The sequence below is a fragment of the Cryptomeria japonica genome, chromosome 1 (assembly GCF_030272615.1).
Source record: "Cryptomeria japonica chromosome 1, Sugi_1.0, whole genome shotgun sequence".
Classification (NCBI taxonomy): Eukaryota; Viridiplantae; Streptophyta; class Pinopsida; order Cupressales; family Cupressaceae; genus Cryptomeria; species Cryptomeria japonica.
Genome location: NC_081405.1, coordinates 89,320,798 through 89,341,404, shown reverse-complemented (window position 1 = coordinate 89,341,404; position 20,607 = coordinate 89,320,798). Strand labels below are relative to the sequence as shown.

The 20,607-nt window shown below is 36.8% G+C and overlaps 1 protein-coding gene across 1 annotated transcript; it reads right to left on the bottom strand.

Moving 5' to 3' along the window:
* Nucleotides 1–10,132: 10,132 nt before the first annotated feature.
* LOC131041958 (uncharacterized) lies at nucleotides 10,133–16,458 on the bottom strand. Its single transcript, XM_059208317.1, has 3 exons — nucleotides 16,311–16,458; nucleotides 10,921–12,451; nucleotides 10,133–10,781 (listed from the first exon to the last, which is right to left on the bottom strand). The coding sequence occupies exons 1-2, from the start codon at nucleotides 16,456–16,458 to the stop codon at nucleotides 11,271–11,273; spliced, it is 1,329 nt and encodes a 442-aa protein (XP_059064300.1). The 3' UTR covers nucleotides 10,133–10,781; nucleotides 10,921–11,270.
* Between the last annotated feature and the right edge of the window lie 4,149 nt (nucleotides 16,459–20,607).

Below are 20,607 nucleotides of genomic sequence, written 5' to 3'. Positions count from 1 at the left end.
GCTAGACATTAAAATCTGAACTATCAATTTGGGTTTGGAAGGGTTTCCAATTTTTTCTTCTAAATTAGGAAGAGTTGACCTTTTTGGAAATATTATGGTTAAGTGTACCAAGATGGTGAACAGAAAAGTGACCACATGCAAAAAAAAATGAATTTTTCATAACATGTGTGTGTTCTGGAAATTCAAAAACATGCTAGCTAAAAACAATTAAAAAAACACAAAGTTCCTGAAAAATCAGACGGCTTTTGAGGAACATTATATTTTATAATAAAAAATTAAAAGGTTTTGAGGAACATTATATTTTTTAGAAACCTACGGGTTATGCAAAACTAGAATTTTTGGCCTTAGTTATGCATAACATGTACGGGTTATGTAGAACTAGGAACCAAATAGGAAGTGGAGAGAGAGAGAGAGAGAGAGAGAGAGAGAGAGAGAGAGAGAGAGAGAGAATAGGATAAGGAGATGGGGAGGGAGAGAGTTAGAGACAGAGAGAAGGGGATAGGAAGAGAGGGAGAGAGATAGGGAAAGAAAGAGAAGAGAGAGAGAGAGAGAGAGAGAGAGAGAGAGAGAGAGAGAGAGAGAGAGAGAGAGAGAGAGAGAGAGAGAGAGAGAGAGAGGAGGAGAGGGTGAGAGACATGAGGTAGAGAGACAACGAGAAGGAGAAAAGGGTGAGAGACCCAACAAAGAGAGAAGTGTGGGGGGGAGAGAGATGAGATAGAACTCGAGGAGGATAATTAAGGCTCAAAATAGACAAAGACAGTGATGGGGGAAGGAAGACGAGAGAGAGGCAAATAAGAGAGACATGCATGTATACAAACATATATACATGTATCTATATAAATATATGTATATATAACTATAGATATGCATTTATACATACATAAACACATATTATATATGTATGTCTATACATATGTGTAGTAAATGCTAATTTTACAAGCATACATTATTATGTCTTCATAACCCACATGGATTTTGAAAAACAAAATAATGGGTTATGTAGAACTGTGAATTCTCAACAACATTTGGGCATCACCATCTCACTTCACCCGCATATATACATACATAAACACATATTATATATGTATGTCTATACATGTGTAGTAAATGCTAAGTTTACAAGCATGCATTATTATTTCTTCATAACCCGTATGGGTTTTTTGAAACACAAAATAATGGTTTTAGTTATGTAGAACTATGAATAGTACTTTTTGTTTTTCAAAACTTGTGCAGGTTATGGATAACTGTGAATAGTATTTTTTGTTTTTCAAAACCCGTGCAGGTTTTGGCTTGATAAGAGGGGTTGGAAATGACCCCAAGGTTTGCAAGCCCATTCCCCCCCCCCCCCCTCCATTTTTGTCCCTTTACACATTTTTTTCATCTTCCAACATGATTTTTTGACTTCGTCATCATCAGGTTTACAAATGATCAAGTGGGTATCTCTAAAACTACCACCATAATCTCACACGTCTTCTCAATTTTCTGACCATATAATTTTTTCTATTTTTGGATAACATTAGCATAGTAAACTTTAATTTTCTTAACCAGTGCCTTAACAATCCTCACAGACATATGTCTACCATTTTTTTAATAACTTTTGATATACTTGACTAAATTTAAAATAAATTACATATTATTATTCTACACTAGATTCTATACACTTGTAAAAAATAAGTTTGTATTTTTTATTATTTTGATGCAAGTTATGCCCAATGGACGAACAGGTACCAAATTTTTAGAATGCGGTCACTTCAATAAATTATTAAAAAAAAATACTCAACGGAAAATTACAAAAAATACACAACTCCTAGATCTCACTCTTACCTATCGTCTTACAAAATGGTTTTACAAAATACTAAAGCTAACTATATATTTTGTGTAGCTCTTGAAAACATATATGTTATGTTTTAATGAAAAAATCTTAAATATATTTACATGTGCGAGAGGTTAGACCCTCTTAATCTTATCCAATTTTTAAAAACTTTAGTAGTTTAGAAACTAGATTCAGAGCACTACAATTCTTACTATTTTCTCACCTCCTAGTTTTTAGTGCATGACCTTCAAATATCTCTTTGAAGTTCAGGTTTACCTATTTTTCAGAAGAAGAAAAACAAGTGGTCACTTATACCCCCCTTTTTGTTCACCATCTTGGTGCACTTACCCTTATGAATAATTCTATGAGGTGGATTTTTATTGTAGGATCGTTGGTCATTATTTTGGGTGATGGATACTTTTATCCACTTTACATCTACAAAAAGACAGATGGCTTTCCTCAAAGAGATTGGCAGTAAACGATTGAAGGTCATTATGCGATATGACCATCCACTTATCCTCCATGTCGTGAAGACCGTTATAGGTGATGATTTATTGATGACTAGCCACAAATACATGGTGAATACTAATATTTCTTCTATGTTTTTAGCAATAGCTTTGGACATGGGTTTGAATAAAGGGAAAGCAACAATGCTTTGCATTAGACTTTTCAAAGGGCAAGTTCTGGGTGGTATTGACGATGGGTGGTATTGACGATGTTCTAATGAATATTGATGGGATCAAGCGAATTCCTATCCCTAAAGATTTCTATAAGATGTTTGTGGACATCCCCAAATTCCCCATGGTTCTACTTGACAATGAAGAATAATATCAAGACAACAGACATGTGAAAACAAGAGCCTAGGAACTTCTTTAGAGTTGGATGAACATGGAGACAAATGAAGACCCTAAATGGATTAAATCCTACATTCATTTGGAGGAACTTGAAAGAACCATTCAAGCTGAGGGCATCCTTTTTAGGGAGGTCGCTGATGAAGATTAAGGGTCTTCTTCTTGGGCCACTCAATGGATTTCAAGTTTTTTGAAGAAATTTCTTTGTCTATGTGTAGCATCCTAAAATTGCACCCCTTGCAATTTTCGACTGCATTTTTGTCTTCACCTTAGTTTTTGTGCCCCTTGGCCTCATTGAAGACCTGGTTATGCTCATACACATCACAAACATCAAATATTTTGACTTTGCACTTTTTCTACACTTGATCCTAGCCCCAAAATAGGGCAAGAACAAGGCATAGCACCCAGGTCCACCTCATTTTGGGGCCTCTTTAAACCGTTTTTCTCAATTCAAGTTTAAGTGGGATTCTCCTCTCAGTGCTAGCCTATGTTAGAAAATTATCCAATTAATTTGCAATGCTAGTATATAAATAGGATTTTCCCTCTCATTTGATAACCAAATGAATACACAAGAGATCAAGCATCCATCAAGCACTCAAGCAATCAAGCATTCAAGAGAAATTGAGCATCTTCAATCTTCCTTCAAGCCTTGGAGAAGAAATAAAGTCAAGGATCAAGCATTGAAGCGGGGATCAACATCCCATTTCATGAAACCATATTTCCATGTGGAGGCAAGCAAAACTTCACAAAGAGGTATAATCATTTCATTTTTAGTCATAATTTAGCATCTCCCTCAAAAGGAGAACATTTTCTTTCAATCATTTCATTTTTATTTATCTCAATTTCATGTTAATTCCAAAACTGGGGTTTGAACAAAGGCATGCCCCTATTCCCAACCTATTTCCCTTTCTTTTTGTATGTAGAAAACGGGTGCACAGTTGTACTTCTGGAAATAAGCTTTAGACATAGAGACGGAACAACCCTTTTCAACATGTGGAAAATTTAGAGGACCAAGAGGTAATGCTATGGTCCTTTATTTTTGGGGGCATTTTCGCAGTGCAGATCTGAATCAAATCATATTTCTCAGATCCAAGTACACAACTAAATCCCGCATCTGTAGCTCAGTATTTTCTCAATTGTATCTTTAATTTCAGCACTTAATCCTAAATCATCATTTCAACTTAGAAAAGAGGAAAAAACACATCATAATCTATCAATCCACTTAGTATTTAGTCCCTATCTAATTTGTGATTGAATCTAGTGGATTCCTCCCCTCTTTTAAATGTAAAGGAAATCTCCCACATCAAGCAAATATTGATTTGGTGATTTCACCTTCTATGTTGCAAATTGCCAAATCAAATTTTCCCCTTTACACTATGCTTCTTCTTTTAGGCTATGGTTTTAGGAAAATTTGGCTTAGGCTGGTTATTGATCCCTTTTTTATTTGTTGGATCTTTTTGGCTTGGATAGTCTTAGTCTTTAGTTGTTTGAGTCCAACATTTTCTGGGATTTTATCATAGTTCATGGCTTATGTTAAACTTCTTGGACTCAATTAAACATTTAAACTTTTATTTTAATATAATGGGAGTTTGACCTTCCAACTATTTAATTACAAAAAAATGAATAACATTTTGAAACATTTATTACAAAAATACATATTAATTTAGAATATCTTCAGAGATAAATTATAATTATTTTATTTTTAACAAGATTATCTTGAATATTTTTTAATATAAAGTTAGAAACTTTGGATTGTAATAATAATTCCAATATATATATATATATATATATATATATATATATATATATATATATATATATATATATATATATATATATATATATATATATATATATATATATATATATATATATATACACATATGTATATACATGTATACATGTATATATACATATCTTGATCTTGAGACTAAGAAAAGTTAAGCACATTAAACCCTCCAAGATCACCACCTCAATAGTTGATAAAGGAGATAAAACATTTAAAAGACCATCCACTATTCTCATACAGTCACCAAAAAGGGTACCATCAGCCTCCCACCACAACCTTCCAACATCAAACGCAACACCCAACTCCACCTCAATAGGAGAAAGGTAGCCTTCAGCATCGTCCCCAAGAAATATCTTCACCTTAAGAGGTAGAGCTCCCACAACTAAAAATATGGCTTTTGTGAAGGCTCGCACAACCTTATCCTTGAGAATGAAAACCACTAAAAACAACTTACCTTCTAGATCTCCACCTCAATAGGAGATAAAGGGAAGTATTCAGCACAAAAGCCATCATCAGCACCCTTACAACCACGAGTTAGGACTTCATCAACCCTCGACAATATTTCTAGGCATATAAAATAGCATCCAACTCCAGCTCAATAGGAGAAGGGTCAACTCCAACCACATCCATCTCCCCCTTGATAGAAGATAGGACCACCTCTATAGGAAAAAATAGAGTAACCCAAAGATGTCGAACTTGAAGCATAAAGATCCAAGCCAAAGAAACAAGATGAAGAGGAATGACAAAACCCTCACCATAGATACATGAAGGAGTCAAGAGATATAACCAAAAAAAACCAGACCCCATCCTTAGAGAAACCTCTCCCAAATGAGAAAGATAAGCATGGAAGTGCAAGGAGAAATAGGGAACAAATAAACCACCTAAAATCCATCGCAATGGTATAGGAAAAGTTGGGACATCAAGATGAGCCCTCAAGTAAACCAACGAGACAATCTCCCAATCAGGGTAGGAACAACTTTCACCCAACCCCCCGAAGATAAGAGAAAAAATACCTTGAGAATCTTTAGCAAGATCCCCTAAATCCCACCAAGCCCCAAAAAATAGAAACAAACCATGGCTCCAGGGGCAAAAAATAGAGCAGACCCCGCCATAATAGTGACGCCCAAACCCATGACCATAGCTAGGGACAGATAGCCCATCTGGAAACTCCCCACAAAAAAGATAATTGAAACCATCCAGGAGAAAGGGAGAAGCACCAACGAGACCCCATCTGAAAATTCCCAACTCCCCAAGCCAAAACAACAACTCTAAAGGCAACCAAAGAGAAGGCGCCCAGATAGAGCAGTTGGAAGACCAATTAAGAATAGACACCCCAATTGAACAAATCTAGCTCAAAGAAAGAGCAATCCACACCAACTTCAACCCTAAAGCTTTCACCATCCTCTTCATTTGCATCCTCTATAAAATCTTCTTCGGTTGAAGCCCTAACCCCCAAACCTCACCCACTTCCATTCCCGCTCATTGCCATGTTTGGAGTAATATTATGTTTTTTCTATTGTTATATCATTGAAATTTGGGATTTTCTAATGGTTAGATAAGGAGAGACCAAATCAAAACCTATATCTATCAATCTTTTACTTCCTTAAAGATAAATTAAAGATACATAATTTATAATTCATAAATTAACCTTTTTTGACAATTTATATTTTTTAGAAATTTTGAAACAAAATACATTTAATTCATCAAACTATAAAGATGTAGGCGAATATAAAACATAATTTCCATAGTTTTCTCAATATATCTCATTCATATAATGAAACAAAAGCATAATATCATATTTATATACATAGTTTAGCTCATCATGAGGAAAATGTTACAATAATTGAAACCATAAAGTCTATTACATCAATAAATAACGATACTATAAGATATTGAAGTCTCTAGGCACCACTAATCCTTCCTTTATATGTATCCATGAGATGAGGACGTGATCTAAGTACTATTTTTCTCAACCACAAAGCCTAAGATCCCCCAGTTCTCTTCAATGGAAGATCTCCCAACATTGCACAAGGTACCTAGCAATCTAGAACTATTGAGTGGGATGGAATCTAGTGTAGAATAATATATCTAACCTACAATTTCATATACAAGAAAAATTTGTCTTAATATCATGATATGGAAGAGAGAAAGAAACGCAATCATAGTATTAACAAGTCATTGTAAAACTTTGGACAAAGAATCTTGTAAACTATTTGTCAGTAGATAGATCTAGAGTGGAAATCTATTCTTCTCTATTTACCCATATTTGATTCTCAATCTAGAAATTAGCATTCTAAATCATTTCACATCAAGCAATAGTACACTTGAAAGAAAATAAAACTACTCCCCCTCTCAATGATTATTAAGAAGGAGATTTTAGCAACTAGGTTTGGGACATGTTTCATCCAACCAAGTTTCAATCAAGGTTTATTATTCACAAGAGATTAGTAGTAGTAATAATCTCAACATCAAGGTAAATATTAAGGTAAACATAATGTTAAAATAATATATTCAAAAATCTATTTTTATTATTGATGTATTCAAAATAGTATCACTAAATTTCACATAATCTTCTTAAACATCACTAAATTTTGCATAATCTTCTTAAATTAAACATTAAATATTTCCAAATTAATACAACCTTCAAAATCATCTGAAAGATTAAATGTAAGAAAACTTTTCAGATGACATTTTTTTATTTTTTTCAAACTTAACCAAATAACCCAAGTACTTATATTCTTGTCCTTTTACTTTACTTAAGAAATTATATTTATAAATTTCAAAGAACATATGATATTTAGGAAAGTCAACTCTTACAAAAGAGATAGATATGCCTAAGAACTTAAAGAATAAGCTAGTATTATGAAATCATTTCTAATGTTTATTTCATTTCATGATTTCTCCACCTACAATGTTCAAATAAATTACCTTAAGTTAACAAATTTGTTTTGAACATAAAGGACTCGGTAAATCATAATAAGGTTACAGACACTCTAAATACCTTAAAAACACACAGCATTGTCGATCGGGCTTAACCAACACACTCAGCTTTGACAAGCAGCATTAGCATACACAAGGCACATGAACTCTCTAAAATAATGTGGCAAAGAAATGTGTTCACATGAGATACCTTGACTACATGATAAGTGGTTTTGTTGAAAAGGTTTTAGAAACTTTCAAGCAAATGCAATTGGCAAGTGTCAAACCAAATTCCACAACCTAGGCATGGAGCCTGTGCGAAAATGGGAGCTTTGAACAGGAAATTTTTTTTTGATTTTATAGTCGCAACCACCTTGGTAGCCATGCATGAAGAACAGATAAGGCACTTGGACTGTTTCAGAACATGCTTCTAAGAAATGTGGTCATGGGTTGCAATGATTGCAGGATATGCACACATTGGATTTGCTGAAAAAGCTTTTGAAATTTTCAAACAAATGCAATCGGGGCGGTAAAGCTAAATGCCACAAACTTTGCCAGCATCCTCCCTGCCTATGCCAAAATGGGAGCTTTGGAATAGGGCATTGACATCCATCAAAACCAGAACAATGTGTGCTACATCTTGTTATGTTGTAGCAATTTTATTTTTGAATTGTTGTAAGTATTAAGCCTTATAATTTTTTGTGCACGCGGGATAAAATGATGGGTAAGTTGAATGAATAGGGGAAGACCATAAGTGACATTGAAGAAAGTTTGAGGACCATTCCTTTGCATCCAGAGGCAATCAGGGTCATCAAATCTGCCTTCTCTTTGGGGTGAGGTTTAGGAGGTTTAATGGAGGAGCCCTCAAAATTTCTCTTCTTTTTGGTTGAGCTGGTTTTTTTGGTTTTCAAGATGGTCATGGACTCCCTTTTAGATGGAGTGATGGATTCCTTCTCAACTGGTTGAGCTAGTTCTTTTGAGATTTTATAATGGGGCTCTCTTTTATTTGTCCAAGTAGTTGAATCTTCTTCTATTGGTTGAGCTTTGCAGAGATGATTTTCATGGTTGCAATTTTTACTTGGTTTTTTAGCAGGTGTAATGTTCATAGCAGGTTGCATTCATGAGAAGCTACTTTAAAAGGATGGTATGGGCAAATCTTTAATCTCCCACTCTGCTCAACAAAGGCAGGGTGTGCCTTAATCTCTATAAAATACAGAAGTAGGTCATGGGTTTCGATGATGTTTTTTTGAAAAAAAGAGATAAGCATCATTTACAATTCGAAAGTCATGTAATTTTTAATTGGTTTTTAAGCAGGTTATAATTTTTCTCTAACATTTACATCATGTTTGTATTCTAGCAGAAATTTTCTAGCTTATACTTAATGCTTTGTTATCTATTACAGGTAGGAGTCTAGATGAAATGCACTTGGACTGTTTGGTGGCATGCCTCTATGAAATGTGCTCACATGGACTGCAATGGTTGTAGGATATGCACACAATGGAATAGCTAAAAAAAGCTTTAGAAACTTTCAAGAAAATGCAATTGTGTTGTAAAGCAAAATTTCAAAACCTTTTCCAGCATCCTCCTTGCCTATGCCAAAATGGGAACTTTGGAACATGGCATGGACATAATGAAAAAAGATTTTTTCTCAGATATTATAGTTGGAAATGCTCTAGTAGACACATGCAAAATGTGGAAGAATAGACAAGGCACATAAACCGTTTGACAGAATTCCTCAAATAGATTATCTCATGGAATCCCATGATCTTAGGATATGCACAAAATGGATTTATTAAAAAGGTTGTTGAAACATTCAAGCAATCCTCCCTACCTATTCCAAAATGGAAGCTTTGGAGTAGGGTTTGAACATCCATCAAAGCATAGTAGAAGATTGATTTTTATCATAAATGGTAGGTAAAATATAAAAGAATTTTGTCAATGCTGTGGTTGTAATTACTTAGGCAACATGCTTCCAAAATGTGGAAACCTGTGCGATGCATGTGTAACGGCCCATGTATCCAAAATGTTGGAGCATAGACAAAGGCATGTCTAACTATCCAGGTAGACATGGAAGCAAAGACAAGGCATGTGAACTATTTTACATAGTGATTCAGAAATATCATCTCATGGAATAACATCATCGTAAATGCAATTGGTAAGTGTAAAGCCAAATTCCACAACTTTTAAATATAAATTTAGAAACATAGTACTAGTTTTTATCATTTTTATCTAATTTTTAGTTTAGAAACATCATCCATGGTTTAGTATGAGCTCTTAAAAATTGGATAATGCTAGTTGCATAAGCATTGAATTAGCAAAGGAAAATCATTTTCTTGATTGTGTTTTCTATTCTTGTATCTTTGAGTGTTGGGATTTTGTAATGGTTAGATAAGGAGAGACCACAACAAAAAACAATAGACATAACATGGATTTTTATGTTTTACACACACCATCCATGGTTTAGTATGAAACCTTAAAATGGGATAATCATGTTAGTTGCATAAACATTGCATTAGCAAGGGAAAAATCATTTTCTTGATTGTGTTTTTGTTCTTATATCTTTAAATGTTGAGATTTTCTAATTGTTAGATAAGAAGAAACCACAACAAAAATCATATATTTTAATCTTCTACTTTCTTATAAATGAAACTACAAATAAATTCATAAATTAAATAATCTTTTTAACAGAAAAAAAAATTTCAAAACCATCAAATAAAATATCTTTTATCATCAAACCATCATAAAATTGTCATATAACAAATAAGAGTGACCATCAAATTCTAGGTGTAGACAATACAGACTTCGCATGCTATACCAATGACTTGTAATTTGAGCAATAACTTGACTTGGACTATAAGACTTTATCTTGACTTGACATGACCCATACTAATCTTAAATGGAAATAACACTTACTATATCTCAGTTCAATCATGGAAAACTGATAAATCTGCACCTTGACACATTCGTTGAGCACAAGTCGATCCTCGGAATCTTTGACCCTCCTCCTTGATCTGAATTTCAGGTTTACTATCATAATCCCTTTCAGCTTGAGTAGGTTTTGCTGCACCCTCTTCGTCAGTTTTACCCTGTCTTCACCTCAATATCTTCACTATTCCTTTCATCCTTTTCTGTTTGGTCGATCATTTTCTTCAGTTGGGTAACCTTTGCTGCTACCTCAAGCGCTTTACTTATCTTCTCTTCCTCTAATTCTCTGGCCCACTGGTTGGAGTATTCTACCAACACTTCGGGTATTGCTTGGACACAGCTAGCAAGAAGATCATCGAAGCACACAATTACCCTCTCTTTCAATTCATACATACTTTTAGGCTCAGGCTCTAAGATATAACTGGAAACATCCTGCAAGCAGAGGGTTTTTGATTGATCCGTAATGGGTATTGCATAAGCATTCCTGCAAGAGTGGAGGTACATGAATATAAAGGTAAATGGATAAATGAATGAAATGATGCATACATAGAATACCACACTGATAGTTTATACGAACACAAAGAACACAACAAACACAACGAGAATCCCAGGGAAGATCATACAGATAAGCACAAGGTCGGTTTCACATTTAGCCACAGGCGAGAGCCACCCCCACAACCATTTAGCCACAGGCGAGAGCCACCCCCACAGCCGTTTAGCCACAGACGAGAGGCATCCCCACAGTCATTTAGCCACAGAGGAGAGGCATCCCCACATCCATTTAGCCACAGGCAAGAGTCGTCCAGCCAGCCATTCGCCCACAGTCTAGAACCGCAGCCAATTACAGAACTCCCATAACAGAGCAATACTATCATTGTCTGCCCCATTCAAAGCGAGACAGTTTTCGAATTTTTCCCAGATAAGTTGAATTTTGCCAAATTCTTTGAGCAAGCCTTTCCGCAAATTGAAATAATTATGTAGTTGTTTCATTGGAGCTTGCTGGACTTTCTCTATACTTCTCAAGTGTTTGACGGACATCTTTAAATCTTTCAGTGGAGGGTTCTGAGAGCATCTTATCATCCTTGACTTTGGGTGATCTTTTTATCTTAAGCATGTAGTAGTCAGCCGCTAAACTTGCCGCAGCTGCTCCAAAGTTGCACGTCCCAAATAGATTCATATAGTCAATGGTTAAATTCTCGGGGCAGTCAAGAAATTCCAGCAGATCCACAGCTTGCTTATATGCTTTAATTTTACTATCCACAATATCCATTTCACAACCATTCTTTCTTAACAACACCATGATCTCGATTATAGCCACTGCTCTCATCTTCCACAGCCGCTTGTTTTCAAACCTTGCGACGTTCTTGCTACTCTTGATTGCTCTCTGCAATTCTGTGCAGTTCCCTATTTCTTCTTCAGCTTTTTTCAAGCGATCCTTTATTGGCTCATAGGATGTTTTATAAGCTCTTTTCATGAGACCCTCTATTGGCTCATAAGATGTTACATTAAGTTTCTTCTCACGATCATATTTTATCGTTCGACTTACCACCATTTGCCTCAAAATTTTATCAGACTGCTCTTCTCCACCCTTATCTGTCGCTGCCAACCCCTCATTTTTCCTCTCATTTAGCTTCACCAGACAATCCCAAAGAGAGACCAAACAAGCCGACAAACCCCAACAAAAGTAGCTTATGTGATAAACTGACACTAATACCTTACTGACAATATGTGCTATAGTCACTACTGCTCTTACAATAGGGAAGGGTATACGCTCGAATACATTTATGATAGAAATAGAGAGCACTGTAAATGAGCGATCTGTAAAGCGTTTGACATCAGAAAGCATCTTATTTGTTGAAAATTGATGAGAAAACAACATGTTAAACCATCTGTAAACAATGACGATCCATCCTATTATGACAAAAGCACACTGAACATAGAATGTCAAGCCCACGTTATTACCATGATGCCAAAGCCGTCTCACTTTCGCGCCCATCAGTGCAACACAAATCGTCACAACACTTCCGATTGCTGGAACAAAAGCTGTAGTGACTAACTTGTACTGTGCCTTGAAAGCAAAAGCTACAGTCCATGATTTAACCACCTTATTTTCAGTGTCATATAATGATGCATGGCTTGGCTCTTCCACATTTTCTGAAAGGATTTCAGGAATGTTTTGAGGGAGAGTCTCGAATCAATGATGCATGGCTTGGCTCATCAACATTTTCTGAAAGGATTTCAAGAACCTTTTGAGAGAGAGAGTCTCGAATCAATGATGCATGGCTTGGCTCATCAACATTTTCTGAAAGGATTTCAGGAACCTTTTGAGAGAGAGAGTCTCGAATCAATGATGCATGGCTTGGCTCATCAACAGTTTCTGAAAGGATTTCAGGGACCTTTTGAGAGAGAGAGTCTCGAATGAACTTACCCGACAAAACAGTGCAGCCTAAGCAAATCACAAGAAAGGCAACAATCTTCAATAATCTTCAACAACCTTTTCAATATCCTTATTGAATATCAACAATCTTTCTTACTGTAATGCCAACACTATTGGGGTTTTTGAAAGGAGACTCATGCTCGCTTTGTGACTTGTTGTTCTCTTCTTCTCCTTCCTCTTCCTCTTTCGGGTCCTCATTGGGGCTTTTAGTCAGTTCCTCTTCCTCCACCTAGACATCTTCGTCCTTAGAATTATCCTTAGAATCTTCCTCATCTGCCAAATCATAAATTTCATAAAGGCTAGTATTAGTTCTGTTTTCTTCACTCTTGATGGGCCTTTTCCTCTCTTGATTTCGGAGCCTAACAGACCTTCTTTCCCCTGAGCTTCTCTCAATTTTTTCCTTCTCCATTCTCTTCGTACCTTCATCTTCAAAATTTTGTATCTCTAGGTCAATGGTAATTCATTTTCCCACTGACTCACTACCAAACCTCTTCGCTTTTCTTAGGGTGTTTCTTGGTGTTTCAATTTTCCTCTTGCCAGGGGTTAAGTCCAATAAGGATAGCTCAAGGGAATTATTTTCCAGGGTCACAATAGGGCTTTTACCTTTGTTTTTAACTAGACAAGAGGTGTTAGGAGCGTCCTTAGGTTTCTCAAAGGTTAAACTGGTGGTTTTTTAGAGGTTTTCTTGCAGCTGCCCTCACTACCAGAGGCCTAAGCAATACAACTCATGGTGGGGGTATGGTCCATTGCATATTTATACATTATCTAAATTAAACCCTGGTGTAAAGGTGGGTTCGCCCCATTTTGAATATAGGCACTAAAAGACGAAAACAGAAATAACGACATATTGATTTTAACATGGTGTCTTATATGGTTCATAATGGGGAAATGGTAGCCATGGACAATAGGATAACGGCCCTCTAAGGTAAAATATTTCATTACATGATAACTGATCAAAGGGAAAGGCTTGGGAAGGGCCAAACGATCATACATGTTTTGAAATGGAACCCATTTTTTACCTTTCTCAAAGAATTTCTTAATCTAACCTCTATAATCTCTAGCGCTCTTCTTCTCAACTTTCTCTCCTTAATTTTGTAAGCTTGTCACCTCCACAATGTACTCCGGTGACACAGTAAAGGTGATTCTTCCAACTGTAACCACACCATTCTGCCAAGAATTGCAAACCCTAGCTGAGAGCTCCTTATTGTAGCCCTTCATGGCCAGGAAAAAAGGAGTGAAAACCACCATTTGAAAGATCTCCCATAGCTCTTTGTTATCCCTCAATTCCACACAGTTACTCAGTTCATTACATTTTAGAGGGCCCCCCATCTTGATACGGGAAAGAGTAGAACTATACCTGACTCTATGAAAGCGACCGAGCAGAAGGCAACAAATTGAGAACTGTGGCTTCTTTTGGATGGGATGAATTTAAAGATGCCTTTCCTGATATCACTCAAATGATATTTCTCGCATGTGTGACACCTGGGTAATCATTTCACGTAAAGGCAATGTAAAAATGACTTCTTTTCATGTTTGTAGAAAAGAAAAAATTAGTCCTTTTCATGGCCCTTCTAATTAATACCTTATCTTCCCAAATCCAAGCATAGTCATCATCCATCACCATCATGCTTTTATTGATAATTTTCCTACCTTGGTCATTAGCCACGTAGGCTATCCAGCTATAGAAGAGACTCCAATCGTCTAGGCATTGAGTCATCACCATGTAAGCCCTCCACCTGTGTGGACCCAACGGACAAATCAAAATCTTTGAGAGCACGGGTATAAAACAAATTAAAAGATCTCATTCCAACAACTCAGTAGTCCCACTTCCTGCCTTCTTTTTTATGATTCCTCTTTCATGTGTGAGGATTTCCTTCAGCTCTCTAGAGATGTTCTCAAACTTGAAGACCTGCCAGTCTGGCATATGAAGACTTTGATTGGAAATGAGGCCAGCCGACCTATTGCCTTCTATGTACACATGTTGTATTTTGATGTCTTCAAACAATTCCACCAGCCATTTACATTTACCAACTATCTCTCTGATATCCCACAGAGGAGAGATGACATTATTGAGGTAGTTAATAATGAGTTTGGAATCTCCTTCCAAAATTGCATTCCTTCTAGTGAAATCATATAGCCTCTGAAGACCCATCTAGGCCACCCAAGCTTTCACCTTATTGTTAGTAGTTGTCCCCATACCTAAGCCAAACCCAACTAACAAGAACCCTTTATGATCATGAATTAATCCTTCTACCCTCGAGATCCCAAGATTGCCTTTAGAACAACCATCAAAGTTACACTTAATCAATCCCATTTTAGGAAGTTGCCATAAACAGGAATTTCTCAAGATCATTCTTTGCCAATTAACATTTGAAAAGTTGTGTCAAATTCTACAAACCTGATTTAGTCGGAGATCCAGAAGAGGGTACGATTTTGGAGAAACCAGTAGATTTTGCATTAATATTTTCCTTAATCTGTTGTATAATGATGGTGGCTAGGATTTTGTTGCTTCTCTTCTCTTCTCTGAATATCATGTTGTTTCATTCTTTCCAGATGTTCAAAGTAAGAAAGGGAGGAGTTTGATGCCACATACTCTTGGCAATCAGGTGAGAGTAAGGGGATAAATTCCACGCCTCAAGAAAATCTTTGAAAGAATTAAGTTGCACCCAATTAATGTTAACCTTCTTTCACATTTCTTCCCATATATCCCGAGCAAAGCTGAAATGTAAAAAAATATGTTCAATGCTTTCCAAGTCCATATAACAGAGTTCACACCTATTGACCAGAGAAAACCCCCTTTTGTTTAGGTTGTCAATAGTAAGAATTTGATCATGAGCGGTCACCCACCAAAAATAGATAATTTTTGGGATTAGTCAGTTGATCCAAATGGCCTTCCATATTAAATCTTTGTCATTATTTTCCTCCAAAAGGTGGTAAGAGGACTTAATAGTGAAATTCCCTGACACGTTCCTTTTCCATATCCATTCATCCTCCCCACTAGTAGTGTAAAGAGAACAAATAAGAACCATGGTAGTGAGGTTCATTGTTTGCTTCAAGATTAGCCTTCTAGTGGTGGGCTGAACATCCGGTCTAGAGGAAACAATTCTGCTCAAATTAATCTAGGAAGCATATCCCCTATTCCAAGTTATGAAATCATGCACCTTTGCCCCCAATGACAGCTTAGGAACTTCTTGATATTCTTCAAGTGTGGGAGGGAATCCAGAGACTATCCAAGCATCCAAGTGTCTTTCCAGAACTCATTCTTTCTTCCATTTCCTATAATTATCTTGTCATTTCTTTTGATGTCGTGTCTGGTTTTAGCCACATTATTCCAAATGGTCGAACCCATGGGTAGCTCCTCTTGATTGATGAATTTTTTCCCATTGTTACTCGAGAAGTATTTGGCTTTCAAAATGTTAGTCCGGCCTTTTTGTTCCTATGTTAATTGCCAACCTATTTTAGAAATAAGAGCTTTATTAAAAGTTTTGATCTTTCTTATGCCCAATCCACCACAATTCTAGGGTCTACACACTTTATCCCAAGAGACCAAGGAAAGTCTACTTTTTTCTTCCATACCTGAACATAGGAACCTCCTTTGGATCCTTTCAATTGTTTTAGCAATCACCCCAGGTATCTTGAATAACAAGTTGTATCTTGCTTGCCAAGCTAGGAAGGTTCCCTTTCCAGCCAGCGAACTTCTTTTGAAATCTCTCAAGCAACCCATTCCAGAAATTCAGATTAGGACGTTTGGAGACAAGGGGAAACCTGAGATAAGAGTCTAGGAGGTTGGCAATTTGGAAACCAAGAATGGAGGATATTTTTGCTTGGAGGGTGGGGTTGACATTTAAATAAATAGTTTTATCTTAACAAAGTTTATGTGTTGGCCTACGATGATAGCATATATGTCCAAGGTATTTTTCCATTTCTTTGCCTCAGAGACAAAAGCTTCACCAAAGATGATGGTATCATCAATAAATTGTTGATGGGTGGTAGGGTTTATGGATGAAGAATATTTAAAAACTTTTAGAGCACCCTCACATCTAAGCTTTTCAATATTTCTCCCTAGTACTTCAGCAATAATGATGAAAAGGTAGGGGGAGACGGGGTCACCCTATCTTAGCCCTTTGCCGCAAGAAAAGTAGCCCTTGGGGCAACCATTAAGGAGGATCGAGAACTTAGGGGTGCAACCACATTGCTCAATCAAATCTAAGAATCTACCCTTAAACCCATATTTCTTAAGGACTTCAAGGAGAAATTCTCAGGACACTCTATCATAGGCTTTAGAAATATCCAGTTTTAAAGCCATCAAAGGTTTCTTGTTGCTATCCACGGAGTGAGCCAGCTCATTGGCCACCATGACAGCATCTAAAATGTGTCTTCCTTCCACAAAACCTTTCTGGTTCTTGGAGATCATTTTATCAAGCAGAGGTTTTATTCTATTGACCATGGTTTTGGATATAATTTTGTAAACAGTATTACACAAATTGATAGGCCTAAAATCCCTGGTGGAGACAGTATTGTCATTCTTTGGAATTAAAGAAACAAAGGTAGCATTTAGTTTTTTAAGGAGGTTACCTATTCTGAAGAAGTCTTTGATAGCATTAAATTTGTCACTCCCAATGATATCCCAAAAGTCTTGAAAAAAGGCAAGCGGAAATCCATTAGGGTCAAGGGCCTTATTAGGAGAGAAGAAGAAAAGAGCAATCTTCACCTCCTGCATGGTAAGTCTTTTATTGAGGTCCAGGAGATCCGAATCCTCAATAATGCTAGACCTATTACATCCAACATGTTGTTCATATCCTGATTTGCCCCATGAATCAAAAGCTAACTAGGTTTAAAAGAGTCAATGAAAAGGGCTGACATATCCTCTTCATCCTCCACCTTGGTTCCATCTTCTCTTAGAAGATATCTTACTTTATTTCAGCTTGTATTTTTCAGAGTGGATTGATGGAAAAAAAATCATATTCTTATCCCCTTCCTTTAGCCACTAGACCCTTGATTTATGTTTCCAGAACAGTTCTTCTTTTCTGTTGAGAATAAGCCACTGATTTCTCAGATCCAATTCCTCCTTAGAGCCCTTCTCTGAATACTGTTGTTCTTTCATTTTAGTTTGGATGGTTGGTAGTTCATTAATTATGTTCTTTTGCTCAAATATATTATCAAAGGAATACCTATCCAACCCTTGACTCTTTCTTTAAAGATATTAAGTTTTTGGGTAATTTTAAACATCGATGTGCCTGCAATAGGAGTGGTCCATCGTTATTCAACTAGCCCTCTAAAATCTTTATGTTGAGCCCACATCAATTCATATCTGAAAAGGTATGGCTTTCTAATCCCAAGATCATCCAAACTTAAGAGGATAGCATTGTGGTCGAATCTTGAGCGAGGAGATGACCAAAGATAGAAGGAATCAAGGCAGTTCCAATTGGAAGAGATCAACACTCTATCAAGTCTCACCTGAATCGAATGGTCCCCTTGTCTTTTGTTTATCTAGGTAAATTTAGATCCATTGAGAGGGATGTCCAAGAGGCCAAAGGAGGTGATGAAATCAGCCAGCTCATTCATACTATCCGAGAAGTCTTCATTTCCACCAGCTTTCTATGAGGGGTAGAGGGGGGACTTGAAGTCTCCAAAAATCATCCATAACTCATCAGCTCTATTTTCAATTTGTAAATTTATGGATCTCCATAAGTTGGCCCTGGTATTGTGGAAATTTGTGGCATAAACATTAACCAGAAGCCATTATAAATTTTACTTAATGTTTCTCATTTTGACAATAAGGGAGTTCCTTTCAAAAGAAACTAAAGTTCCTTTAAACAAGTTGGGGTTCCAGAGGGTAGTGATTCCCCCCCAGGAAACTTCAAAGCCGCTATTCAAAAAATGATCTGAGGGCTAGAAAGATTTAATGGCTTTTTGAAAATTATCCTTATTCATCTTAGTTTCCTAAATCTTAAGAATATCCAGTTCTATTCCAATAACTTACATTTGAGCATATGTTGTTTTAAGGGGCTATTAAGGCCCCTAACATTCCAAGAAATGATAATCATGTAAATATAAGTCTTAAGAACCCTAATCACCTGAATAGGAGATAATCCCATCAACTTTGGGTTAATTCCTCTTTTTCTTGTTTTCTAGGATTCCATCCAAGGTTGATTGCTTTCCTATTGCTACCCCCTATTCCACTTCCTTCTGTCTAGAGTCTTTGTTAGTTGGTTGACCTGTTTTAATGTTGCCCCCCCCCCCCCCCCCCCACAATCAGCTTTCTTCTTCTTCTTCTTGATAGGCACTTGTTCCCATCCCTTGTCTTGTTCATCCTCCTCAAACTAGAGTTTTGTCTTGGTTTGTGGAGGAAAAGCAGAAAAACCCGGCATACCAAAACCACCATAGAAATTTTTCTTGGGAGTCACCATCAATGTATTCCTCGCTTCCAAACTTAAGTCAGATGAGACGGGGGGAACATTTTCCTTGGATAAAGTTTCATTTTTCTTTCCTTCTTTTTTACTATGTTCCTTGCATTCTGATTGGTTCAAATCAATGACAACCTCATTAGCAGCTGGGGGATTCAATCTCAGGGGTTCCTCAAAGGAGAGAGGAAGGGATGGACCCACCACAAGAAACTCAACACCAGAGGTTGAAGCCAAAAGGTCATCCACACTCTTCTTCTTATCTTTGTACAAAGTAGACACAATCACCTCTCTCAAGGGAGCTACCACTTTTTGAGGGTCTTTGCCTAGCGAGGAGTCTCCCTTTGAATCATTATTAGCATGAGGTGGTTCCTCCTTATTTGTGTTCTCCATCTGATGAATTTTCTCAGAGTTAGTGATCAGCTGATGTTTCTTGTATATGTTCCTTTTACATGTCGAGCTCAGATGACCATATCTTCCATATTTTTGATAGAAGACTTTCACATTCTCATATTCTATCTATTTAACCCAAGACCCAAGTCTAGACTACAGAGTAATTATGGTGGGTAAGATCGTATGGATTGCCACATTAACACAGACACATGCAAATAGGAGCCTGGATTTACTTTATGTTATACTATCAATAGCCAGATATGTACCAAATGAGTTTGCAATCCCTTTAAGAATCTCAATGTTTCAAAATTCCAAAGGAAGTCCTGGCAGGGCAATCTAGGATAGAGCCATAGCACCCGGATTAGATCAAGGGTCGAGGTTTGGTTTCTATTTACACAACAAGAGGTATTTCAAGGATCCAAAGACCCAATGACCCTCTGTGAGAACATGAGCCAAGTCAACTTGATTAAATGTGAAGCTAAAGAGGAACAATCCATTGGCCATGGCACTGGATGAGACACTCCCTTTCAACATCCAGTTAGACCAGTTCCAGAGCTGGTCAAAAAGACTCAAAATTCCCCACCAAGGATAGGCTTAGTTTAGCAATAGCTTTGTTGACAAAAACATCTGGTACTTCAACTTTATTTTCACTAACAATGCACGTAGTCAAGAGAGATGGGCCTTCTAGTATATTTACCATTTTTGTAGGACTTTCACCTTTTAGTTTATATGCATAAGTCCCCAATTCAAGTTTTGTAAAGATATCATGACAGTATTGAGGAGCAGAGGGGCGACAGGATGAATCTGCCACCAGAGGGTCTTCAAGAAGAGGGGAACCAACACGTGGGTCAAAAGTATGGGAGCCCGGTTGGGTCCCATCCCCAACCTTAAACATTGCTAACTACACCCTCAAGGAGGGATAAAACACAAGATCCCAAGGAAATGGCAAGGGACCGAGCACAGAAAATGGGAGGGAAGTCAAGGTCCCGCCATTACAGTTGCAGAGAAGCTTTCAAAAATGTTTTTTCATGATATTTTTTTTTAGTAACGTTGTGCCAACATTCCTTTTCCATTCT